The sequence below is a fragment of the Heloderma suspectum genome, chromosome 1, assembly GCF_057233095.1.
Source record: "Heloderma suspectum isolate Gila_16-S chromosome 1, 16-S_ref, whole genome shotgun sequence".
Lineage (NCBI taxonomy): Eukaryota > Metazoa > Chordata > Lepidosauria > Squamata > Helodermatidae > Heloderma > Heloderma suspectum.
Genome location: NC_139458.1, coordinates 406,574,193 through 406,600,898, shown reverse-complemented (window position 1 = coordinate 406,600,898; position 26,706 = coordinate 406,574,193). Strand labels below are relative to the sequence as shown.

At 43.4% G+C, this 26,706-nt stretch overlaps 1 protein-coding gene across 2 annotated transcripts; it reads left to right on the top strand.

Moving 5' to 3' along the window:
* Window positions 1-10,660: 10,660 nt before the first annotated feature.
* Window positions 10,661-26,127, top strand: COX7A2L (cytochrome c oxidase subunit 7A2 like). 2 transcript variants are annotated; one of them, XR_014786937.1, is made up of 4 exons: window positions 10,661-10,832; window positions 23,940-24,074; window positions 25,208-25,428; window positions 25,719-26,127. XR_014786937.1 is itself a non-coding variant. In XM_084828914.1 (3 exons), the coding sequence occupies exons 1-3, from the start codon at window positions 10,761-10,763 to the stop codon at window positions 25,349-25,351; spliced, it is 351 nt and encodes a 116-aa protein (XP_084685040.1). In that variant the 5' UTR covers window positions 10,661-10,760; the 3' UTR covers window positions 25,352-26,127. The 2 variants fall into 2 exon arrangements, 1 of the variants encoding a protein (XP_084685040.1); XM_084828914.1 differs by having other exon boundaries at window positions 25,208-26,127.
* Window positions 26,128-26,706: the final 579 nt, after the last annotated feature.

The window sequence follows — 26,706 nt, the reverse complement described above, 5'->3', positions numbered from 1 at the left end:
GTTTGGGTTTATCATGTTTTCTGCATGTTCTGGGGGGTTAATCATTTTTGATCTTGCTCTGCACCTTTAAGTAGTACCTTCTTCTAAATCCTCTCTTTAAATGTACTATTCTAATGTACTGCACACACGGCTGTGTAAGGTTGTTGTGCTTAAAGTGCAGGCGCATGACTTTTAAACACAAGACCACTCTGCAAAGTGGAGCCCAGTTCTTCGAAGTTGTTCCCCTTGGCCTAAAATGTCTTCCGATTCCTGAGAAATATAAACTCCTCCGCTTTTCACTGTTGCCTTATCCAGCATGGCATCAGGATACTTCCAGCAGATGCCTGAACATTACAGTGTTTAGAACTGTAAACAGTCCTCCTTTACTGCTGCTTATAGGCAATGATCTGTGGCTGTGCATTCACTGGTGACAGTTTTATTGGCTTCTGCACAGTCCTTGTGCCAGTGTAATGTAGCTCCAGCAACACTGGCAGTCTCTGGTGCAAGATGTCTGGGTATCGTGGTTTGGTGGCCCACTATCAACTATTCAGATGCTTTGGCCAAATCAACCAAGGATGATCCCAAGATTAGACCTGCAGATCTTGCCATTCTACAGGAATAAGCATCCTTGTGGGCACAAAGTGACCAGTTTCAGTGGACAACTCTCTGGACATCTAACTCCTTACTCATTCCTTTGCTGAAGCAACAGTGAAGAAATTACTAATAGGAGAACAGAAACAACCCATTAAAATTTCATGCATCCCAGTCCCTACACCCCATTAATAGACATCCCAAGCTTGAGATATGCCACACAGAAATTATCTGATACAGAAAGAATAGACCACTAAAAATGAGTCCTCACAAGTCTCAACCAGGAGAGTGGCCAGACCAAGCCTTCCGGGATGCCTACATACTTCATAGCCATCAGGTTCTGACCTTTGCTGGAGCAATGTCCTAGATTTCTTGGTTTTAGGTATAAGCAACCTCAATTTGTTTGGTGGCCAGGTCCCTCCTCCTACCTCTGTTTGCCAGGCTTTAGAGCAAATCCTGCATACCTACTTTCATTGCAGTATCTTGTACGTTCTGTAGTCTACAGAAGCCCCAATTGCCAATCTATTCTGAATAACCTCTAACCTCTCCCAGGCCTATCTTGTGCAAATGACAACAAAACTGTATGGGGATTCTGCTGTTGACCCCTAAACAGGCCGCTAGCCATTGATAATTGATAGTCTGTACACAGGGCATGGTTTTCTTGGAGTGATACATGGATCTGCCATTTCTGACCAATTTAATTGTGTGAATGTGGTTCCCACAGTTTTTTGTTGGCTCTGCCAACTGCTTGACCTCTCTGCTGTGAAGCTAGATTCTTTGTTAAGGGCCAGGGTTTCCCTCTCCAAATCAATGGGGCTGTTCACACAGTGTGCTAACCCACACCGAGTGGTTGAGTGTGGGTTATTTTGAACCATGGGTTGCCTGTTGAACTGTGGGTTAGCATGTCTGAATGTCTGCACATTTTCTGCAGGGTGGGTTACTATGTTATCTGAATGCAGCCAGGGTGGCTTGTTAACCACCCTGAACAATCCAACAACAAACCATGGGTTCTCAAGGTGGCTTGTTCAAGAAAAATAAGCCAGACTGCATGGTTAGAAAGCCACCATGGCTGTGTTCAGACAAGACAATAACCCACAGTTCAACAAACAACCCATAGTTCAGAACAACCCACACTCAACCACTGGATGTGGGTTAGGGCTTTGTGTGAACAGCCCCGTTGTCTGGTGTTGTGATGGCTGGACTTGGGGGCATGTGTTCTTTTGCCTTCTATGTTGTGTTTTGTGTGTGCAAGTGAGTTTGATGTGTTTGTGTTTGAAATACTACATTTTATGATAGGCAGTTTTACAGTTCAGTCCTATACAGGTCTACTCAGAAATAAGTCCCATTCAGATCAATGAGCCTTACTCCCAGGTAAGTAGTTATAGAACTTCAATTTTACAGTACAATCCTATACATATTTGGATAGAAAAAAAGTCCTACATGTCCCAGCACGCCCTATTCTGTGTTCTAACAATCCAGTGTTTCTTGAATAATGAAGAATATGGTTTCAAATATTCCATTTTTCTGTAATTACATTGGCAAGCCACAAATAGTTTGCAATTGTGCAGCTATGCTGGCTGAGGTATGCTAAGGGTTGTAGGGCTTTCTTCTTTCTAAACATGCACAGGATTACACCCTTATTCCCATAAATCACACTTTTTTGAAAATGCATACAGATAACTTTATACAGAAAGACAAGTGGTGGAACTTTAATACTTTAGTGCAAAGTTGATATAAATTATAACTTATACAGCACAATTACAAATTATGTATGTCTTGCCGATGTAATTAAAGAAAAATGATTTTTTTGGAAAGCATATTCTTCATTATTCAACAGACATTATTGGATTGTTAGAACACAGCATAATGAAATGAAAAGATCACTGTTTTTAATTAAGTTTCCTCCCCACATTCGTCTTAGCTCATTTGAAAAGTTCTGGATTTCCCAAAAGCAAAATGCTTCCACAATATTTCTTCCTTTAAAACCTGGGATTCTCTGTCATTCTCTGCCTCTTGGAGCCTTACTCTTCTTGATAAGAAAGATAAGCATGATCAAATGTGGAAAAATATCAGATTTAGCACTGTGTATTACCTAGAGTAGTGAATCTGAATGTGGATAATTGACAATGCAACCCTGTGCATATCTACTTGGAAGTAAGTTTCATTGATGTCAAGGGGGCTTACTTCTGAGTAGACACATATAAGATTGTGATCCACCCAGAGCGCTTGTGACCCGCCCAGAGAGCTTCGGCTACGGGGCAGTATAGAAAGAATAAATGAAAAGAAAGATTGCACTATCAATTCCCCAGTCTGCCATGAAGTTTACAGACTGGCTTTGAGCTAAGCTCTAATTCCCAGCTTACCCTACCTCAGAGGAGTGTTGTGAGGGTAAAATAAGTGAACTCCATATACACTGGTTTGCACTGCGTGGGAATACAAATCTCATAAGAAATACAGTGGAGTGTAAATCTGGAATACAAACCTGATAAATAAATAAATATTAATTTATTGCAAGCAATGATTAATTTGAAAATGAGGGGTGCTGAGTACAAACCTACCTGAAAGCCATGAACATGAACCCGAGGCATAAGGGGGCTGGCTGTAGTTACTCTGTCATGAAGGAAAGGAATGGAACATTGCACATGCTCAGAGGCAATTCCCCTTGTTATCTCCCCTGTGTCATGGCTAAGCAATGGTTCTAATTAAGGTCTAATTAAGGCACTTTCTCATCTCAGAGTGGTCTTGGAAGGTCTTGGGAATGGCTACAGCTTTGTTGGTGAACATAAGAAGAACCCTGCTGGATCAGACCAGGGGTCCATCTAGTCCAGAATCCTGTTCCCGCAGTGGCCAACCAGCTGCCCATGGGAAACCCACAAGCAGGACATGAGGGCAACAGCACCCTCCTGCCCATGTTCCCCTGAAATTGAAAGACCTGATTACTGGAGAATGGTCTAAGCAAGCCAGCGAAATGCCATTTCTCTGTTAAGACAATGAAGAAAATGTTTGTTTTTCTGTTGCAGCAGGTGCCAACTAGTACTCTACATCCCAAACTACCCGAGATGGCAACAAACCACTTTTTGGAAATCCTGGTAAAGTTTCAAACTAACTATTACTTCATCTTGCTGCATTATGCTACAGTGCTAAATTGTTTCTTTTGACTTCAGAAATGGCACTAGTGGAATACTTTGTTACCTCTGTTGGTTTGCTGTACATATTAATAACAAACACAATTTTGTGGATCCCCCACTACCCACTGCCAATCTTCCAGTTTTACGGTTTTTACAAATGACTGCTGCATAAACAAGCCACAAGCACACACAGCCATTTTTTATATTCTAAATCCACCCACTCAGTTGTTCTCTATGACTGAGGAACCGGGCTGTACCATGGGTACATTCACTGGGTTTGAGTAGCAGACATCTGGCCTGAACAGAATCTCCTGCATGGCAAGTTTTTGTGCACAGAGAAATTAATTCCACAAGATAATAGAAAGATCTTTTTACCTGTCAGCTGTGCTGGGGGAAAAAAAAAAGATTCCATAAAATCTTAATATGAAGCCTCATGGACAAGCTACACGCCCTGGAAACCCTGCTGCTGCTATCTCAAAATCATGTTTGCATAATGAATGCAAACATAGAACTACCTCACCTATTCCTCTGTAACATCCCTGGATCGCACACCCAAAAGAATAGCGGCTAGTTTGCATTTAGGCTGCTCTGGGAAATATCTGTATTTACTTATTCATATATTTATATGGCAGGATTATTGGTGGATGCAAATACAGGCCCCCAGTCTGCATTTCTCTGAACCCTAGAGGATAGCATGATCAGCTTGTTTCTTTCTTGTCATTCTGTTTGCGCCTTGAACTTTCCATCTCTCCCTGGAATGCATTCATTAGTTAACTCAACACTAATGAAGCTCACAGATCCCAAGAAGCTGGAGTAAAGATTTAAAAGCCTGTTTTTGTGGCTTACATCTAGTTAATACTAGCAAAGCCAGCAGAAGTTGGAGCTTCAAAATTGTTGGGTTAGATAGGAGATGTGGATAGACTTTACTGATATTTTTTTAAGCTTGGAAAGCCGATAAAAAGCAGGGGAAGATGCAACAGTAGCATAACTTTATTACAGCCAATTAAAATTCACAAAGAAATGAGCAAGTAACTTTTAGTTGGTCCTAATCGAGATATTATGCCACTATTATGTTTGGATTTCTCCCCGAATGGATGTTGCTATCTGGATTTTTTTGTTCCCTTTTACCAGGTCTTTCTGCTATAGGCTGGGTTCACACATAATGCTAACCCATTGTGGGTCGCATTTGGGAGCAAACCATGGTGGATTAGTGTGTCATGTGGGGGGTGTTCCCCCCCCCAGTTGGTAAATTACCCACCCGAGTACTCACCCTCTGCAGTGGGAGTAAGGGGCCCTGTGGTGGCTTACCATGTTGTCTGTCGGGTGCTCCATTGTTAAATCCTGCCTCCCCGTAGTTAAATGTAGCCATCCATAGAGACAGCCACCTAGAGTGTCTGGAACCTTTGGTGACACTCTAGCTGGCACAGGCGACCTCTATGGTAGAGATCATCTAGCGACAGCTACAGCAGCTGGTGCAACCCAATTCCTGGGTGAGGAACCCCGGGATACGTGGCTGCAGCAGTCGGAGGACAATGCAGGAACCATGCTGCAAGGATGGGTGAGGGAACCAAGCTGCCCTGCATAATTCCACGGTCATGTGTGGGGCATGCATGTCGTGGTTTCCTTACCCCTCTGTGCAGCATGGTTTCCTTCCCCACCCTCCCCCATGATTGTGTGAACGTGCCCAGGGTGTTGAGAGTTAAGTAAAGATACTGCCTCCTGCATTATGAAGATTTGTGTTGTGGTTTTTACAGTTTTACTGCTTTGTTGTTGTAGATTCTAATGGTTTGTGGCTGATTTTTTAAATTTTATTTTTGTGAAATTTGGACATGGGTAAAAAAAATGGGATACAAATATATGTACAGATAAGAAGAGATAAACCATGAACAGATCCTCACATATATTATAACATATTTGAGCATTGTCCCAGTGCATGCCTATGAGGGGAGGGCAGACCCTGGCTCTTTACTATTGTTTACATTTGTCTATTAGTATAACCAGAATCTGTCCCCAGGTCCTTTGAGAAAGAGAGCCATGGATAAGTCAGAAGTAAATCCCCAACAGGAGGTATGATATGATATGCCACTCCCTATAGCGGGAGGAATGGGAATAGGTTATAGCTTGGCTTAGGCTGCAAATCTAAACACACTCACTAGGGAGTAAACTCCATTGAACATAGTGGGACTTAGTTCTGAGTAAAAATACACAGGATTATGCCGTTAACTGCACCCAGAATTCTATTCCCCAGGTTTAATTAGGTTCTGTAATGATCTACATTTAGCCCACCCACTCAGTGTTTGCAAACCTGGTGTCCTCCAGATGTGTTGGTCTACAGCTTCCATCATCCCCAATGAGCAGACCATTCTGGCTGGGAGTGATGGGAGTTGTAGTCCAACATATCTGGAGGGCACCAGGTTGGGGAAGGCTGGAACTGTAAGGTATAATAAACAAACTCTTGGAATGAGCTGCTTATACTACTGTGTCAATTCAACATCAGCAACATCTGATATCTTGCTAGTCAGTGCTTTAGTAATGTTACTCTAGTATTTCAGGTGGATGCAGTGGACACTGCAAACCTTTATGAACAGCCGGTCAGTCTGTCTCCACCAAGTGAAACTACTGATTGCTCAAAGTAACACCTTGCAAACAACTGCCTTAAGATTCTGCTTTAAATAATTACAGCCAATTTCAGTTTTCTTTCTACCATATGAAATGCTATATTGAACATAATGCTTTTAATTTGTAGATATTTTTTTTTAAAAAATCAAAGACATTTTGCTGTTATCTTTTCATCACTTGCATTGTTTGTTTCCTTGGGCTTTCTAAGGGCCAATCCAGTTCATCAGTACAAACTGTGCAAGATGATATTAACTACTTTAGCCCTGTAGCCACTTATCTGGGAGTAAGCCCCATTAAACTTCTGGAACTTCTGAATAGACATGGGGCTGATCTACATTGCGCCCGCCATCACAATGAATTCAGTGTCCCGTCGGGTTAAATGCTCTCACATTAAAACGTGATTATTCACACTCATTTTCATTTTCCCCGTTGCAGTGCTTCATCGAATGCATGAGCTCGGTTCACACTCGAGCGCTGTGCTGTTTTCCTGTGCGCGCTTGTCTGATCTCGGATGCTAAGTGGGGTCAGCCCCTGTCAGTAGCCTGGGAATCAGGCTTCCTGCGTTGAGCAGGGGGTTGTTCTATCCCTTCAAATGAGACTAGGTTTTACCCCCTCCTATCCCCAGCTCTGGGTGTCTTTTTTTAAATTAAGGCGTTATCCTCACAGAATCGGGGCGTCTCTGCAATGTTTTTTTTTTTCTAATTCAGGCATGATCTTTGAAGCTTCAAAGCTGTGAAGCTTCACAACTTCAAAGCTTCAAAGATCATGCCCCAATGAGAAATGATCCAACTACTGACCGGGGCCAACCCTGCTTAGCTTCTGAGATCAGATAAGTGCGCGCACATCCAGCCCTTTGCTTGTTGCTGAGGAAATGGCCAAATGGGGGCTGCTGAGGAAGCTATGCGATCAGTAGCCGGAAGACATGGGGCCGTCGAGAGCTGTGATTGGACAGGAGGGAAATGCAAACACTGCCACATATGGACAGGCAGGGGAGGGGACTATGACCAGATATGGTAGCTAAGGCGGAAAATCAGAGCACATTAAGGGGAAATACCAGGATATTAGGGTATTGAAAGTGAAAGCACGATTCCAATTCGAGGTGGTACTGCGTAGTGTGAAAGGTGGGCGGCGAAACCTCATTGGAAGCGAAAAAAGGCGGTAAGTGTAGATCCAGCCATGTATAGGATTGTATTGTAAAAGTCCAATCTCAAAGTGCAAAAGGTAAGACAGTGCTACTTCTACAACGCAATGTTATGGATGTCTATTCAGAAGTAAGTCCCACTGAGTTCAAAGAGACTTACGCCCAGGTAAGTATGTTGAGGACTGTAGCCTTATAGCACAATTCTATAACTACTTTCCGGGGAGTAGGCCCCATTCAACTCAATGGCACTGACTTCCGAGTAGACATATTTTATATATTACATTTCTATACCGCCCAATACCAGAAGCTCTCTGGGCAATTCACAACAATTAAAACCATAAAATACAAGATGATAAAATGTAATACAAAAGTTTAAAATGTTAAAAATACAGTATAAAATATAAAAGTAATAACCAAATAGAACCTAGCAGTGGTGCAAAGATTTAAAATGTGGTACCCGATTTAAAACAGAAAAAGTAAAATGTCTGGGAAAATAAAAAGGTTTTCATCTGGCCCTGCAAAGAGGACAATGTAGGCGCCAGGCGAGCTTCTCTGGGAAGCCCATTCCACAACCAGGGTGCCACAGCAGAAAAGGCCCTCTTATAAAGAATTGCACTCCTATATATATAGGATTGCACTCAGAAATCAGTTATGCCATCTATGTCAGGTGCCTTTTGGTTGATCCTAATATGGAATTATGCTATTATTACTTTTGGATTTTTTATCATCTTCTATCTATATAAAAGTCAAAAATTGTGTGTGGGTTTGTGGCTGGCTGCAGGGCTGTCTGTAATGCAGGGAATAAGGGGGATGTGCCCTGGGTGTAATCACACTGTAGGGGCCCACTGAGCCTGCCATTTGGGCCCTACAGTTGCTGCCCCTTTTACTTCACATTCTCACTTGCCAGAGTGCATGACAGGAGTCACTGGGTTACATTATTAGTTTGTTTATACTTTCCCTTACTAACAAGTACACCCTCTCAATCATGGTACAGGCCAGGTTTCTGATTTCAGCTAGGAGTCATCCTATTGCCCATCTTTCATTCTATTGGTCTCTCTCCCATTCACTCTGACTTCCTTCACCTTGGATTGGCTGGCCGCCGTTTGTTCCCTCCCCTTTACTCATGGTTTCTTTTCTGACTGCGCAGAGCATTTAGTTTCTCTCCCCTCTTCCTGCAATATCCAGTGAGCGAGCAAGTTAGTGTTAAATATCTTTACCCCTTTCAATGCCAGATGTATCTGTTAGTAGTGTGTGATTAACACTAATGTGAAATGTGGTGCGGTGTGTGCTCGCCTGCCTGAGGGGCTGGTATGACACAGTAGAGTGGAGGCTTAGGGCTTTATTCCCCATGTTTCTCCCATGAACAGTTATATGTTGCGTGTTCTAGAGTGGGTTCCCCGAATCAGTTGTATATCTTTGCTCCAACTGGAAAAACAACACATGTTGTTTATAAACAAGCCTTACAGAACTTCTACTTTCCTAATATTTAACTTTAGGTCCATAGTTGTTGGCGCCGTTGCCATCATGTCGCCCATCATGCTGCTCGGGAATCTCCATGTTCTTCCCACGTACAGTTATACCTTCCAGCATTAGTTTGTAACAATAAGCGAAAATTGTGTTGTGTACTCTTTATAAGAATTTTTTTTAAAAAAATAATAAATAAAAAAATCTCAATTTTCCTTTTCAGCTTTCTTATGGAGCCTTTCTGAGAAGTGTAAACCTACCTTAATGTGTTTCTAACAAATAGTGCCTATGACAAAATTACATCCCAGGCAACGCCGGGTATATCAGCTAGTAGATCAATAAGGCTATTTGTACTTATTATATAAATAATAAATACAACTGACATCAACTTCCCTGTGAGAAAAAAGGGGCAAGGGAGACAGGAGCAGGCAAAGGAAACATCAGGGCTCATTCTGGTTAGGCTGCCACTGTCTAGCCACCCTCAGAGATGAGAGGGAAGGCAGGGCCATTCCACCAGCCCTGGTGTAAGTCGACATACTTTTTTCCTCTACCCTCCTGCTCCCCTTTTCCTTATATGATGTGACTTTTTAGATTGTATGACTGCGGGCAGGCACGGCCTTGTTTTACTAAACATCTATGGATGATTAGACAGAAAAAAGTCCATGCATAGGATTGCACCCTGAGCAAACAAATAGATATTTGTAATAAATGCATAATACGTTTATTATGTATAGTAACGCTTCTACTATTTCTAATGCAACCCGTATTTTATTGCATGGCCTCCTCTCGCCCCCTCTGTCTTCCTCCCGCTCTTAGCACCGTCCCGTGACCTGCTAGTGCAGGCATATAAGTCCGCAGCAGCGTTGAAACTACTCCCTCTAGCAACGGTTGCCTGGAGAAAGTTCTATACGCGCCTCCCTGCCACCGATTGGTTGATTTCGGGCTCTTTGCTTCTTCAAAGATTCTGTGCAGTACAAGTCAGACTTAAAAATTGTAGACTCACACACAATGCCAAGCTTCTGGGTTGACTCTCCATTTTTTGGTCTCTCCAAAAGCGGAAGGGAGAGCCGCCTATAGAAAAGAATGGAGCTTTGTAGCCGAGACTATGACAGCCCTGCAGTGGACTACACTGCAGGGCTGTCGTAAGCCATAATGGGCTTTATTGCCATTGGCAGATAATTTTCTAAAAGTTTTTTAAAAAGCCCATAATGGGCTTTATTGCCATTGGCAGATAATTTTCTAAAAGTTTCCCAACACGCCTATTTCCTAAACCAAGAAAATCCAGAGTTAGAGAGAGCAACCTTTATTGCTATCTTTTGTACGTGGTGCCACGCTGAAAACCTGGATTTCTCCATTCTTTTCCATGGCCAACTCTCCTTTCCGTCCAGGGGAAATCCTCCAAAAGGAACCAGGAAGTCTACCCTTCTGCCAAGTGGCATCGTGACTCTATTTTTCTCTCTCTGGGGCAGCAGAGGCCAAGAAGTACGCAGGCGCAGTAGATCCCATCCCTAAGCTGTCTACATTCTTGCCCGATTAGAAACCCACAGTCTTCCGAAGCCGGCAACGGGAATCTCAACGCGGTCCGTAAACTGCACATGCTCTAGTTCCCTTGGGGCCCTAAATGAATCGCTGAAGCGTCGCCTGGCTTCCATTTTGAGGTCAAATTTCTCAGGCACACCAAGGCTGCCTCCCTCAGGGAAGAGGCCCAAGAACAAGCCTGTCGCACAGAAGGTCCTTTTCCTTTGAGGCGTCTCAACCAGGTGCCCGCCCGCCCGCCCGCCAGGCTGGGGAAGCGGGGCTGCGGACCCGGACCGAGGGAGCCGCCCCCGGGCGCCGTCATGTATTACAAATTCAGCGGCTTCACGCAGAGGCTGGTCGGGGTCGGCGCTTCCGCCGCCTACACCCCGCAGGTAACGAGCGGCCACGTTTGCGCGTCGCGGGGGTCTTGACCTTCACAGCCCGATGCCGGAGGGGACGGGGGACGTCTTCTTTACGGGTCCCCACGAGGTCCATTTTTCGTTCAGGCAGCTGGAGAACGCGGAAGGGTGGGAGAAGATGCGCTACTTCGCCAGGAGAGCGCTGGGGGGGGGGGGAGCAGGTGACTCCTGCTCTGGGGGAGTGGGGAGGGCTGTGTCCTGTTCTGGCCCCTGGCTGGTTGAGAAGGGAAAGGCAGAGCTGGCGTGGCCAGGTGACCTTCAGGCAGGGTGGCCATGTGCCCTATTTCACCGAGGACGTTCCTCTGCTTGAGGGGCTGTCGGAGAACAGCCCTGTTTGAAGGCATCCTCTCTTCCAGGGCTCGGCAGCTTGCGATCCTCCAGGTGTTGTTGGACTGCAAGCACATTTTCTGCAGGGTGGGTTACTGTGTTATCTGAATGCAGCCAGGGTGGCTTGTTAACCAATAGTGTGGCTTATTAACCACCCTGAACAACTCAACAACAAACCATGGGTTCTCAAGGTGGCTTGTTCAAGAAAAATAAGCCAGACTGCATGGTTAGAAAGCCACCATGGCTGTGTTCAGACAAGACAATAACCCACGGTTCAACAAACAACCCATAGTTCAGAACAACCCACACTCAACCACTGAGTGTGGGTTAGGGCTTTGTGTGAACAGCCTCATTGTCTGGTGTTGTGACAGCTCCTCCAGGTGTTGCGATCCTCCAGGCGTTGTTGGACTGTAACTCCCATCATCCTTCACCATGGGCTGTGCAGGCTGGGGCTGATGAGAGTCGTAAGCTGAAATGTCTCGAGGGGCCACAAGTTGCCCACTCCTGCCCTGTTCTGTATGAAGGCCAAGTCTGGTGTAAAGATGAGTTTGAAACTGCCCATCAACAGGTAACACCTGGCTAGTAGGCTGCACAGGCAGGCACACAGGTCACCTGGTCGCAGTAATGGCCTCGCTGTGGTGATAAGTATTGCATTTTTAGTTAAGTTCTTGTCATCCTTTCTAAATGTCTGTCTGTACGAGCAAATTGCACGGTACGTGCAAATTTTTCACAAACATATGTCCTCTCTTGGCAATGTGTAAGTGGCCAACCTACCTTTAGGGTTTGCAAACCAGAACCATTCAGAAAAATGGGATAGACCATGGTAGAATCAAGAAGTTCATAGGCTTTGTTCACAGACACAGCTTTAGCCCAGAGAGAGCTCTATTTTGCTTGCTTGTTAAAAATGTACACTGCCCTTTGGTAACGATTATGAGGACCATTTACAAAAACAGCAACACAACTCAATAAACTATATAACCATAATAAGATGCATACGCATAAGGAAAGTTAAAACAACATAAAAACAGATGCCAAAATTGGTACTGGAACCTGATCAAATGTTAAAAGTCTGGGGAAATAAAAAGGGGTTTGCCTTCATGTTGCTGAAGGTTCTTCTCTGTCTGTAGTATGCTATATCCATTTACAGCAGTTTTAACTAAAATGTGTTAAGATATAGTAGGGGGAACCAAGCATAATGATCGTAGTATTAATTCAAGCAGCTCACACTAACACATTTAAAAAGGCATTCCTAATATTTCTTCCAAAGGTAAAATAGAGGATACCAAAAATAGGGTGCTTTTCTTCTTCCTTCTCCAAAGATCTTCTGGTATTTTTGTGTGATTTTCAGATAGTCTCCCATCCAGGTAGCTTTCAGGGCCAGGACCTTAACATCAACAAGGTAGAACTACATTATGTGCCTTCAAAGAATGCTATATGTCCATTGGGGTCTGTATTTCAGTATCAAGTGATTTCAGCTTAAACTTTCCATATTGGTTCACTAATAAACAGTTAACCATCCTGAAAGTGAAATTCATATCTAAAAAGTAAATAAGATTGCAGCCTAAGACTGACAATCCTGTGCATGCTTACCTGAGAGTAAGTCTCATTGAACTTGATAGGACTTACTTCTGAGGAGACATGCATAGGATTGCTCTGTTAAACACATTTATCTGGAAAACAACCTTGTGGATCCCAGTGTAATATGCCTTCTAAGTAAGGACACTCAAATTGCAGCCAAAGATACTTAATAGGTGGTCAGGATAGTGTTTCTTTTATGTCTCCTCATCCAACGGGAAAGTAGAGCTGCTATCCTCCTTGTTTGTGTTTCTGTTGCAGAGGGATCAAATGGCTGCCAGTGTGTGGGTTTCTCCCTGTGCCATTGGCAGGGAATGCTGTTTGTCAGAGGGGCTCTCAGACTTGGAATACATTGTCCTTGATAGAGAGAAACTGCAGCAATAGCTCTATTTTTTCCCCCAATGTCTGATTATTTTATTTTAATTTTAGACTTTTTCTAGCTTTTCATAAGGGCTCAGCATGCAGTACCATAAATCTTTAACTTCATTCTATATGAACTTTCACCACGTGGTATAAGTTAGCTTAAGAGAGGTGACTTGCCCATGACCAATGTGATGAGGTTAATGGTTAAGAAGAAAGTTGAACTTCTCATATACAACCCAATTTTGTACCCATGCAGTACGCTGGGGTTAATAGGACATCCTGGCGCTTCTTTTATTTGGTCAGAAATCACTTTTCAACTCCATGCTGTGCGGTATTTGACTTTTGATAAGAGGAAAAGTATGTACACAAAGTCATGTTCAGTGAAGAAGAATTTTGTAGTGAATGAGCTGCCATCTTAGGTTTCACTACATCCAGGAAGCCATATTTATATTTTAGATGTCACAGATGCCGATAGACTTCACTAGGCTCATGTAAGTGGCTTCAAATTTCAAGGACAAGGGCATTAGAAACCCTGGCCTTAATAATAGGGAATACCATGATACATTTGGAGTTCAGGCCCCTGCCAAACTTAAATTAAATATTACGGGGGGTGGGTGGGTGGGGGAGAAATGTACATTCTTTAGCTTTGCCCAAATAGAAGGCTGCCTTTCCCCATCCTAAACAGAAGTGACATCTGACTTATACAGCTCTTCTGTCTATTAGTACAGCCTTGTTTTTAACAACTTGCCTGGTCACCATAGGTGACAAGGAATTGCAACACAGATGAGTGAATGGACTGGTGGAGGAGGGATGGGATGGATTTCTCCACTCTGCCAATCTGCTTGATTTCTGTGCTGCCTGGAGAGGAAAGGAAGCCTGTCCTTCACCTCTGTCCCTTCTCTGCCAGCTTGCTTTTTATATTAGCCTCCAGAGAGGCTAGTATCCTATGTTTCCATGCTGGTCACAGAGGAGGGGATTTCCTCTGCTCTACCGCTGACATAAAAACACAGGCTAGTGGGCATGAATACATGAGGCTTTTATTGTGTGCATTGCAGCTATACCATAGGGCCATCTAGTGGCTGTATAATGAGACATATAGAACTTGCCCAGAAAGAAAACCCCTGGAAAAAGCCACACGTAAAGGAGGCGATCTTAATCCCATAAGGAACCTGGAAGCAGAAGCTCTGGTAAGGGTGCTGGATTTTAGCCTCGTGTGGAGTAGCCCAGTAGCCTCTTCACAGGCTGCTAAAAAAATTGCCAACTAGTAACTTTTGCAGTCTTATTTACAAGTTGGTATTACTATGTATGGAGATTTGGCAAAGGCACAGATATGGAAATTTCTGGCTGCTGGTAATGCTGAGCGGCGGGTGCAGCAATAGCTCAAAGCCACAATATGTCCAGGCAATATTGCATTGGGTAGTTAAGTTAGGAGTATGTGGCACTAGAGGATTAACCTTCATAGGGGCAAAAGCTGCAAGCTGGGTAAGGATTTGTCAGATATTTTCATTGAAATACAGAAGGATACAACTGTGCACATTTGCCACTTCTCTGTGTGTACCACAATCCTAAGTGCTTTATCTCCGGTGAGAGAGCAATCCTGTGGCCTCTGCGAAGGCATAGATGGAGAGGTCCGATGATGTTTTGGGAGGAAGGGGCATGTCAGAAGCAGACTGAGGGAGGCCTTGCATCTGCAGGATCCAAATCCCTCCTCCAGTTCCCCCGATGCACCGAAGAGCCCAGAAACTATGGCAACCCTGGAGCTGGTGTTGATTTCCCCCTCACTGATGTCAGTGGGAGGGGAGCTTTATTTTTTCGAAAGGGCTGCAGCAGTGGAAAGGCCAAAAAAGCCCCCAGCCCAGCCCAGCCCAGCCCAGCTGCAATGAGCCAACAGGGTATTGGAAGTGGCAGAAACTATACTGCAGCTTCTCCCCTCTGCCCACTGTAGGATTGCTCTGCCCATGTGTTTGGGGTTGAGGCAATAATATATTTCTTAGGATTGAACTGACTTAAATCTTAGCTGGGTGTTAATTTATGGCACCTGTAATATGCTTCACCAAAGCTATGAAAGCAGCCTGAAAAAAGCCCTGATGCACGGCTGCCTGTAACAGTGGGATTAATGTCTAATCTAGTCGGACCTTGTAATCAGAATTATATTCATAAAATACTAGGTAACACACAACGCTTAACATGGGGGGGGGTGTTTTAAAAACAATATAATGGCAGCTAGGAATCTATCCCCCACCCCCAGCTCTGCTATTGAAGATCTTGGCACCCTGATTCTATACAAAGTGTAGAGTAGAAACAAATCTGAATAAATATTGACAGTGTCGCTAATCTATAAATGTACAGCTTTATCCTGTTGGTTCCTTTCAGGTTAAAGCTGAAACTATAAATCTCTTAATATTAAGAATGGTTTTAAAGGTTTTAAACCACTCTGCTTACTGAGGACCACTAAGCTGATTCACATGATCTTTTTGGTGTAGGAACATTAGTTGAAGTTAACCTGTAGTGAAGTGATTATCCATATGTTTCACTTCATTTCCACACTTTTGCTGAATTTGTGGCTGAGCTTGGTAGCCAACCACTATTTTCTGGAAGCTAGCTGTGAAATCCAACCCCACCCTGATAATGGTCTGCAGCAGTAAGATAATTTCTAGATTAATCAGACTTTCATGATCAGGATTTCACGAATAAACTTATAGATATAACACAAGCTTTGGCACAACGGGGTGTTTTTATCATGGTGCTGGAGGAGATGCAAGCAAATAGCAAATCATTAGGGATGCCGCAACTAAGAGACAGGGAGCAAATCCCCTGGCAACAAACATTCTGGATAGATCTCTTCCCAACCCCCAAGAGACTGTGTTCAGATGATCATATCTCAGTTTAATAAGCCAAGATATGAATGAGCATTTTTTGCCACGCACTTATTAAGCTGAAATATGAGCGTCTTAATCAGCCCATAGGCAGTGCGCTCAACAGTGTTGGCTCACAGCTCCATGCAGTGGGGTGTGACTGTGAAGAGAATGATGGGCAGCTAAGCTCTGAAAGCTGCTGCTGCGCAACAGCCCAATCCAATGCAGAGGTTTGAACACTGAATGCTGCCTATGATGAAATTGAACAGGGTCGGCCCTACCATTAGGCAGAGTGAGGCAGCTGCCTCAGACAGCAGATTTTTGATGTCGTGAAAAGGCAGCAAATTGTTAGGAACATAGGAAGCTGCTTTATACTGAGTAAGACCATTGGTCCATCTAGCCCAGTATTGTCACCACTAACCAGTGTGGCTCTCCAGGGTTTCAGGCAGGAGTTTTTCCAGCCCTACCTGGAGATGCAGGGGATTTAACCTGGGAACTTCTGCATGCAAAGCATGTGCCCTGCCTCTGTGCTTTGTCCCCTTCCTGCTTATTAATTTATCGTTGTGTTTTTACTGCCAGGAAGGGAGAGAATAACTTGGCTGGCCTTGGTTCCTATGTACCATGGCTTTGGGGGGAGGGGTGTTATTTGCTGCTCTTCCTTAGGCAGCAAAACATCTTGGGCTGGCCCTGACTATAAGCCTCACAACTACACAGTAATCGGTTCCCTCCATCTTGAGTAGCACTAAAACTAAGGCTAGTCCTTATTGTATACTATAAGCAGATCTTAACATAATGATATGGCATTTTTAAAGAAGTGGCCTTCATTAACAGATGACTTTTAAAAAATGGAGTCACAAAGGTTGTATCTGAATACACAGCAAAGTCCAGTACTTTCTAGTTAATTAGAAAGAAGAAACCAAACTTACATGCTCAGTCAGACAGATGGCAAATATTAAGAAAATGTCAGCTCGTTAAATAGACGTCGAAGGTTCAGAAGTTGCTTTTAAAGAGCAGAACTTTGAACAGGAACACTGAAATGTTTAAATCAGGCTGATGTAGGTATGCAGACTGAGATCTCTCCCACCCTTTGCTTTTGTCTGGCTTGTGGGCTATATTTAAAAACTTCCCCCAAACTCATAATAGGGCAAACTCTGAACTCCTTAATCCCAATTCCAGTTTAATTTAAGGCTACTAAAAGTTATGTTGCTGAGCTATTTCACTGCTAAGTTCCTCAGAAATCTTTCTGTTTTAGAAGCCAGCATCAAATTTTAGATCCCAGCTACACAGGGGTGAATAAAGGTTATCAAATGTCTAGATATCCCCATCAAATTTTAATCCTGACTGTGTACCAAGGATTTTCTTTTTCCAACCCTGGGCTAAAAGCCCAAGAAATTATTCCGACACTTCCAGAAAATATGCAGGCTTAGATTGTGGGAGGTCTTCAATAGGAGGAATTTCTTCATTTTAGATTACTCAGAATAACTATCTATGTGCCATTATTATACAGAACTGATGTGCCGTTGCAGGCAGGAAAACTCTCAATATAATCCTAAGTATTTGATATTTTATTAAAGAGTTTCTAACACATCAGAAACTGAGGCAAATGAAAGTTAGAAGTTAATTGTCCTTCAGCAAGATTTTGAGAGCTGGCTCAGACTTTTAATTTAAGGGTTCCTACTTCACAGTAAGTACAGTAATGTCAAAATATGGCTACCTAATCTTTCCTCAATTGTTTCAGTCTGGCTTCCAACCCTGATACGGAAGAGAGACAACTTTGATAGATGTGATGGATGATTTGCATCTTTGGATCAGTAGGGGAAATGCTTCCCTGTTGATCTTCTCATACTACTCAAGCAACTTTTGATACCGTGAACTGCTGTTCTCCTAAGCCATATGGAAAGTTGGCTTTCCAGTGGTTGCTTTCATTTATGTCCGAACGTATGCAAAAGGTGATTGTTGGGGATACCAGCTCTGACTGGTGTGAATTGCACCACATGATTTGGTCTAACACATATAAGAAAACAATGAGGTGACACACAGTTCTATATTTAATTACCACTGTTTGGAGGCTGTGTCAAGTGAATGAGTGTGAATATGTTAAGCGAAAGAGGTGTTGCTGGCAAATTCTCGGGTCCTAGTGACAGTTAATTTACCTGCACTGGAGTGGTGGTATTGCCATTTAATTAGGTTAGGGGCCTCAAGGTGTTCCTGAACCCAGCCTTGCTTTTTGTAAAGCAAGTTGTGGCAATGGCAAGAAGTAAAATTACAAAATTACCGCTCCTATCTGTATGGGGAAGATCTTAACAGGTTGACCCTTGCTTTTGTGGTCCCCAAGTCTGAGCACTGCAATGTACTTTGTGTAGGTATTGTTGTATTCATGTCTACTTGTGGGCCTCCCACAGGCAGCTGGTTGACCACTGTGTGAACAATGCTGGATTAGATAGGCCTTTGGTTTGATCCAGCATGGCTCTTCTTAAGTTCTTATGTGGGGTCTCCTGGGAAGATGACACAGGCTTCAAGAGGTGCAAAATAATGCTGCCCATCTTTTAATGGGATATGCAAGCCTATTCAATGAGTATTTCAATGGCTACTGATGTAGTTCTGGGCCCAATTCAAGATACTAGTTGTGACTTACTAAGTCTTCATGGTCTGGGACCTGCATACCCAAGGGACTAGCTCTCCCTATAATCAGTCTGTGAGCCATTTGCAATCAGAGGATACCTTTATTGCAAGAGGCTAGAAACTGTTCTGTGGGATATGTGGCTCTTTGTATAGAAGACCTGCCTTTAGATGTGAAGAGCTGACCTTCTCTGGCTGTTGTAGGACAATTTTTGTATAATTGTTTAGTTTGCTTTTCTGCTTTTTTATTGTATCTTACTGTGTTTATTAAATAGTGTAAAGCACTTGAATATTTGGAAAAGCAGCCTATAAATAATTTAAACCAGTAGTTCAAATTCATCCCCCCCTCCCCATTTCCAGTTGCCTGGACTATAGGAAACCTGCCTGTCCAGCTCTCTTGCCCATCCCTTCTTGCTAGCAGTCCTCAGTTTCTCCAGTTCCTAGCTTGTGTGTGGATATTTTCCCCAGCCAGGCTTTCTTAACTTCTCCCCCCCCGACACACACACACACACACACACACCAGTTCTATTTCTCTGATGTGCCCCGCTCAGATCTCATCTACCCCTCCTTTCCCCAAGTCATTGCTTCTCAGCCTGCTGTTCCTCTTACTTTAACTACCTTGCCACTTGGCTGTCTACTAGTTCCACTGTTTCCTGGACTCTCTTCATACTCAGCCTTCTGCCCCTCTTCTTCCACTGTATTCTTTCCTCTCTCCCTACCTATTGCTGCCAACATTACATAGCACACCCTATTACTAAACCAAAGGTTTTCTCCCATCCAAATGGACTCCTGAGTTCCCTCACAGAAGCACCATTGTCCTGTTGCAGTCCAACTGCTTCTCTCCAAGTAGAATACTTATGATCTTTCTGTGATACGATAGGACCTTATGCAATGGCCTCAGGGGGTTAAACAGATGACAGAGTTTAGCCTGTTGTGTATACATATATGAGAGATCTATACCAACTATAGTTTGAGACAGGCTGTATTTCTGAATATATTTTATGAATATGCAAGGTAGCATCCAAAGTCTTACTTGGGATAGATTCTAATATAGCCTGTAGAACTGTTCCATACTGCATGTTTTTTATATATATAGTTTGAAATAAAGATACCCTGACCTGTGAAAACTGTATTTTTTAAAAAATTCCCTTGATTGGCAGACAGTTTGATAGATGAACAAACAAAAAGTAATTAGTAGACATTCATTCCAAACATGCACTTATTAGCCTTGTTAAAATGCAAATTTAATAGCAAGCATATTGTGCTCACACTTGCTCTCTGGAATAATAAGGTAGAAAATTTGTATGTAGGTAATTGTGATTGCATTCCATAGCCTTTTTACTTCAGTGCAGACCTATGAAATTTAGTGGAACTGCGCAGGAGTAGGTGAGTTGTAAATTGCCTGTGTGTGTGAAGTAAAGCCTTCCACAGTTAATTGCATTTTGGCTATTCATCAGCCATGCTCAAATGCATAAATGTAGACACACTGCATTGTGAAGGTAGTGTGTGCAGCTCTTAACTGACTTTTTTTTTCTAAGGGATGTTCACAAATGTGTCCCAAACCCCTGGGGAATAAAGGCTAGATGACTCGCTGGCTATGAATGAAACCTCATTTCCCCATTTTCTCTCACTTGTGTCAGCGGGTCAGCTCCCACATTTATTTGTTTGTTTGTTTGTTTCTATACCTCCCAATAGCCGAAGCTCTCTGGACGGTTCACAGAAATTCAAACCAACAAGCACACAGTAAAACAATATAAAATATAAAAACATTAAAACCACAATATAACAATACAACCAGAATAAAACCAGCATAAAACCTAGCAGCAATGCAAAGATTTAAAATACAGATTTAAAACAGCAAAGCTAAAAGTCTAGAAAGCTAAAATGCCTGGGAAAATAAAAAGGTCTTCACCTGGTGCCGGAAGGAATACAGTGTAGGTGCCAGGTGAACCTCACCAGGGATCTCATTCCACAGCCGGGGTGCCACAGCAGAAAAGGCCCTCCTCCTAGTAGCCACCCACCTCACTTCCTTTGGCAGGGGCTCACAGAGGAGGGCCGCTGAGAATGATCTTAACGTCCAGGCAGGCACATATGGGAGGAGGCAATCCTTCAGATAACCTGCCCCAAGCCATTTAGGGCATTGGATGCCCTAAATGGCATCCAATGCCCTAAATTAATACCAGCACTTTGAATCGGGCCCAGAAATGGACTGGCAGCCAGTGCAGCTGGAAAAGTACTGGCGTAATATGAGCTCATTGGCCGCTCCCTTAACAATCTTGCTGCCCTATTTTGGACCAGCTGAAATTTCCGGACCGTTTTCAAAGGCAGCCCCACGTATAATGTATTGCAGTAATCCAGACGAGAAGTTATCAGAGCATGGATAACTATAGCTAGGCTGTCTCTGTCCAGATAAGGGCGAAGCTGGTATACCAACCTAAGCTGATAAAAAATGCCCCGTGCCACTGAGTTCACCTCAAGAGACAGTTCTGGGTCCAAGAGCACCCCCAAACTACGAACCTGATCCTTTAGGGGGAGTGCAACCCCCTCCAGAACAGGTTGAATATCACCTAGCCGGGCAGATGAACCACCCACTAACAGTACCTCTGTCTTGTCTGGATTGAGTTTCAGTTTATTGGCCCTCATCCAGTCTGTTACCGTGCCCAGGCACTAGTTCAGGAGAGCCACTGCCTCACCTGGGTTTGATGAAAAAGAGAGGTAGAGTGGGTGTCATCCGCATATTGATGGCACCTCAGCCCACACCTCCGGATAACCTCCCCCAGCGGTTTCATGTAGATGTTAAACAGCATGGGGGATAAAATAGAGCCTTGTGGAACCCCATGGCATAATTGCCATGGCACAGAGCAATAATCCCCCAGCACCACTTTCTGGAATTGGCCGTCCAAGTAGGAGCGGAACTACTGCAGTGCAGTGCCTCCGACTCCCAACCCAGACAACTTATCCAGAAGGATACCATGGTCAATGGTATCGAAAGCCACTGAGAGGTCCAGGAGAATCAACAGGGTCACACTCCCCCTGTCCCTCTCCTGGCAAAGGTCATCCCGCCGGGCGACCACGGCAGTTTCCATTCCAAAACCAAGCCTGAAGCCCAATTGAAATGGATCTAGATAATCCGTTTCATTCAAGAGTGCCTGGAGCTGTCCTGCAACCACTCGCTCAAGCACCTTGCCCAGGAAGGGGATGTTGGCCACTGGCCTGTAACTGTTAACGTCCTCTGGGTCCAGGCTTTTTCAGGAGTGGTCTGATTACCGCCTCTTTGTTTGATGTAATAGGCCATGACGGGCAAGGGTCAAGCACAGAAGTGGTCGATTGGACTTGGCCAAGCACCTTGTCCGCATCCTCAGGCCTCAATAACTGAAACTCATCCAATAAAACTGGACCAGACTGTGCTCTGAATGCCTCTACCAATGGAACTGCGTTAATCGTGGTGTCCAATTCATGACGAATCTGACCGACTTTATCTTCAAAGTGCCGTGCAAACTCGTCACAGCGTGCAACCGAGGGTTCGAAAGGCTCTCTCCTTGGCCCAGAATGTAACTGGCCACGAACCAATTGGAAAAGCTCCTCTGGGTGACACTGAGAAGATGCAATGCTGGTGGAAAAGAACTGTCTCTTTGCCACCCTCACCGCCACAGAGTAGGCTCGATAATGAGCTCTAACCTGTGTTCGGTCAGACTCAGCATGAGTTTTCCTCCATCTGCATTCTAGCCGTCTCCCCTCTTGCTTCATTGCCCTCAACTCGGGTGTATACCAAGGAGCTGGCTGTTAAACCAGAGGTGGACAACTTGTAGCCCTCGTGATGTTTTGGCCTACAGATTCCGTCAGCCCTAGCCAGCTTAGGCAGTGGTAAGGGATGATGGGAGTTGTAGCCAAAACAGCTGGAGGGCCAGAAGTTGCCCTCGCCTGTGTTAAACTGACTAGATTAAGGTTGCAATTCTGTACACACTTAACCCTGGGAGTAAGCCAGATTGAAGGTAGTGATGCTTACTTCTGCATAAGGTTGCACTGGAAAGGACAGTGAGGGATATTGGATGAGCCCAACTCCATGTTTTCATCCTGCTAAGGAACTAGCTGCTCCTTTCTTGTTCCTGATACTGCCTTATTTTTTCCTGTGGTAAAGCCCCTGAAAATATGTACTGAAGTAGTGAACAATGACCGATTCCTCCCCTCCCCCGCTTCATGAGTACTAATAGAAACTCTGAGGAAATCTAGCAGGTCATAGTATTTATTTGAAACATTTTCATGCTTAATAAAGCTTCTAGAAAAGTAGATGGTAAAACAGTACCAATAAAGTAATGGTCCCATAAATGCACACTCAAAGCAGGGTACTCTGTGGTGATTGCATTACAGCAGCAGCAGCAGCAGCCATTCAGCAGTTGTAGGCATTTCAGCAGAGGAAGGTTTTGCCCCCTCTCTGGGATTCTGCGATGACGTTACAGCTGCAGAGCATGTGAGCCGCCTTGGGAGGGCTTCTGCCCTGAAAGGCGGCCAAGAATGTTTTTAAATAGATAAATATTGGGGCAATTGGCGGACCAGCTGCTAGCCCCATATTTGTGGTATGGCCGTACAGTGGCCCACCCTACAGAATATCAACAGCGGATAAGCTTGTGTGGGAGAGGCAATCCTTGAGCTCTGTGGGTACCAGGCCATGAAGAACATCTTAAAAGTAAAAACCAGCACCTTGATTTGGGCCCAGAAATGAATTTGCAGCCAGTGCAGTTGCCATAAAACAGACAGAATGCATTCCTGAAAGAGCAGGTCCCGTGCCAGAGCAGCATACAGTCGACATGATGCAAAAGACAGAAGAAACGAGGGAGGAAAAAGCAAAACATAACAAGCAAATTCAGGTGCCCCAAAGTTATGTAATGACCATGGCCACCAAAGCAGATAGGTGGATCAGTGAGTGGTAGTTGATCTCAGCCAAGCTGATGGAGAGGGCTCTGCTTTCTCTCCTTACTCTCTGATAGAACGAGCACATGATATGCAGCTGAAAATTCAAAATTGTAGTTATGCAGTTGGCTCTCTAAGGGTACAAGCCTATGCATGTTTAGACAGAAAAAGGTCCTACAATTCCCAGCATGCTTCAGCCACCATGTCTGGCTGGAGGGATGCTGGGAGTTGTAGGACTTTCTGCTGAACAAACATGCATAGGCTTGCGCTCTGAATGTCTGCTTTGCATTCAGTGTTCTTGAATACAGTGTTCAGGGGCAGACCAGATGTGCTTTTGTTTTTATACTCCTGTTGGCTAGTCGTTTGTTTGCAGTGAATATAGTTACCGGATATGTTCTCAGTAGAAATTAGATTAATTCCTTTATTTATGCAGGGACTCAAGCCAGTAATATCCATGGAATCGCCAGCTCTGATATTTGGGACACCAACTAAAATTGCCTCAGAAGCACTATCAACGGCTGAGTATTTTGGTAAAAACAAAGTACCAGAGCTGCAGAAGTTATTTCAGGTGCGAAGAAACTTTTTTTAAAAAACTGAAGGTTCAAGTAATGTTCTTAGTGAAGTTCATCTCTGCCAAGAAGTTAGCATTTCTCAAAATTCTGCACTGGGTTCTAGTTTTCATGTTTAGTAAACAAAACAAAAAACAAAATATACAATTTCCGTGTTCCACTTCTGTAAGATTAGTATTATGAAGGATATATACTGATACAAATGAAAACAAACCCAGAACTCTTTTTTTCTTGCTCCTCCAGCCTGTTACAGGTGCTTGGCATATTCAGGTCTGTTTTGCATATGGGCATTATATAGCTAGGTTAAATTCAACAGTTAAACTTTGCTATTAACCTCTTATGCACAGATCAATGAATTCCAGAAGTTTATAATGCAGTTTTATTATCAATGTTTTATTGTTACTTTGTATCCTGGTTTCAAATTTATTTCTCCCTTACCATCCATGCCTTCATTGTGTTACTTGTAGTGGAGCTTATTGCAAGCACTGGCCCTATGACACATGTTAATATACATAAATAACATGTGAGGATCTCTGCTAAAAGTGCCCATATCTTCTGGAGACATCATGGTAGACATTTGCAGAGTGTTGTACCTTTAAATTAGAAAAAGTCTTCTGTGTCAATCTTAATACTTGACAAGCTGTACAAATAATGCAAATGTACCTATTTGCTTGTTTTGACTAATCTTTCTGCTATCATGGGGAAGGGCAGGGAGGTATACAGGGCCCTGAAGCCATACCATCTGACCACTGAGAATGCTTCCTTGCCTCTAACTCTGGTTAATTTCACCAGACAAAGGCCACACAATTTCAAGAACATTTTCACAACCATAAGTAGAATCATACTCTGGAAGGGGGAGGGTGGGTGAGGTGGAGTTTTTTAGGATGTTGAATCCAGTACAAAATATCAGATTTCGTTTTTACCAAATCTAGATGCATGGCTTGATTCTACAAAGGCAAACAAGAAAAGTAATTTTTCATTGAAGAAGAACTAGCTGCTTGTCCCAGCTTAAGAGTTTTTGCTCAAGTTTTGCATGAATTGCCTTTTCTTTCTCTGTCAAGACATTAGTAGCTCACTTGGGATGGAAACACACATGCCTTTCTTAATGCATATGAATATATTTTATTGATAGAAGCCTGATGGGTTGCCAGTCCATCTGAAACGGGGTGTTCCTGATCGGCTTCTTTATCGGACCACTATGGCGCTAACGATAGGTGGGACCATCTACTGTCTGATAGCTCTCTACATGGCTGCCAACCCAAAAAGACAGAAGTGAATCATCCCTGACTAATGAAGACTGATAACTATCCTCTGGAAGGAGCCTTCTGCCATTACACTTCAGTCACGTGATTTGTATGTTGCAAATTCTTGAGATTCCCTATTGTGTTAAAGAAAAATGTGTAGGAAAGTGATGAGTTTCCAGTGCTTAGGAAAATAAGAACAAAATGAATACCAAATGGTGGGGGGAAGCTATCATCTCCTATATAGTTTTGCAGATTAGTCTACACACCCTTCACTAAAAAAATGAGCCAGATATAGATTGATCAACTTGTGGAGGTTCCTAACAGGAAGACGTGATGAGTTGATGATCGAAACTGGAAGCGAAGTTATGTTGACCCATGCCTTAACATCACCCCATCCAGGAACAAGAGCAAAAAGACGCTGAAAATCCATTTGATTTATAGAAGTTACAGTGATGGATTAAAGTACTAGATTCATCCAAAATGGCAAACTGAGGTAATTTTTCTCAACAGTTCTTATCAGAATCTTGCATTTGGGCCTCTTCTCAAATTCTGTTGAAAGGCTTGCTGTGCTTTTCATGGAGTCACCTCTGGCAAAGGGCCATGTTCTGGCCAGCGCATAACATTCTGCTCTAAAGATCGGTATAATTTATTAGTTCCATTTCTGTTAGCACATCTCTCAGAAGCAGAGTGTTGCACTTGAGACAGGTTCCATGTAGCAACACTAATTTCACCATGGTTCACCTGCCTACATTTCTCTAAAATGAAGTAGTATTTGTTTTAACATTTGAATAAATACAGCAGTACTGGACTCCTTCAGATTTGTGTGTCTTTTTCTTTTATGGATAATATGGAATACATTTTAAAATAATGTTTTGCTTTCCAGTTTCAGCAGTGGTACAAAACCAGTTGAACATAACAAATGACCCAGGGTTTCCCAAACTTAGGGTAGCTGAGAGAGGCACTGTAAATAAGTTCTGTTCTAGCTCTGTTGAGCTGGCTCCAGTGAGCTAATGGTGACAATCAGAAATACATAAATAATAGAAAATTAACCTAAGGGATGTAACAATAGCAGCTTACATAAGAATAATTAATTAAAAGGAATACAGTAACTAGCAATAAATGTATATGATTAGACTATAAATTGCATACTTTTAAGAATTCCACCAGTTCAAACTAGTTAAAACTTGCCATATGCCTGAAGTATATACATCAGCCAGAGAGGTAAGAGCTTCAGGGAGCTCGCTCCACCCCGTCTGCGAGAAAGAACACGCAGCTCCAACTGACAATTCCCTGGGACTGCAGACTCTGGCCTCATCCGTTGGCCAGAGAACCAAGGGCCACTGGAAGGCTGCACTACATGTCTCCCAGAAAGTGCATTATGGCAAGG

Coding starts and splice junctions, on each gene's coding strand:
- COX7A2L (XM_084828914.1), top strand. CDS start 10,761: ATGTATTACAAATTCAGCGGCTTCACGCAGAGGCTGGTCGGGGTCGGC. Junction 10,833..23,939: donor CCGCCGCCTACACCCCGCAG/GTAACGAGCGGC, acceptor TTATTTATGCAG/GGACTCAAGCCAGTAATATC. Junction 24,075..25,207: donor AGCTGCAGAAGTTATTTCAG/GTGCGAAGAAAC, acceptor TTTTATTGATAG/AAGCCTGATGGGTTGCCAGT.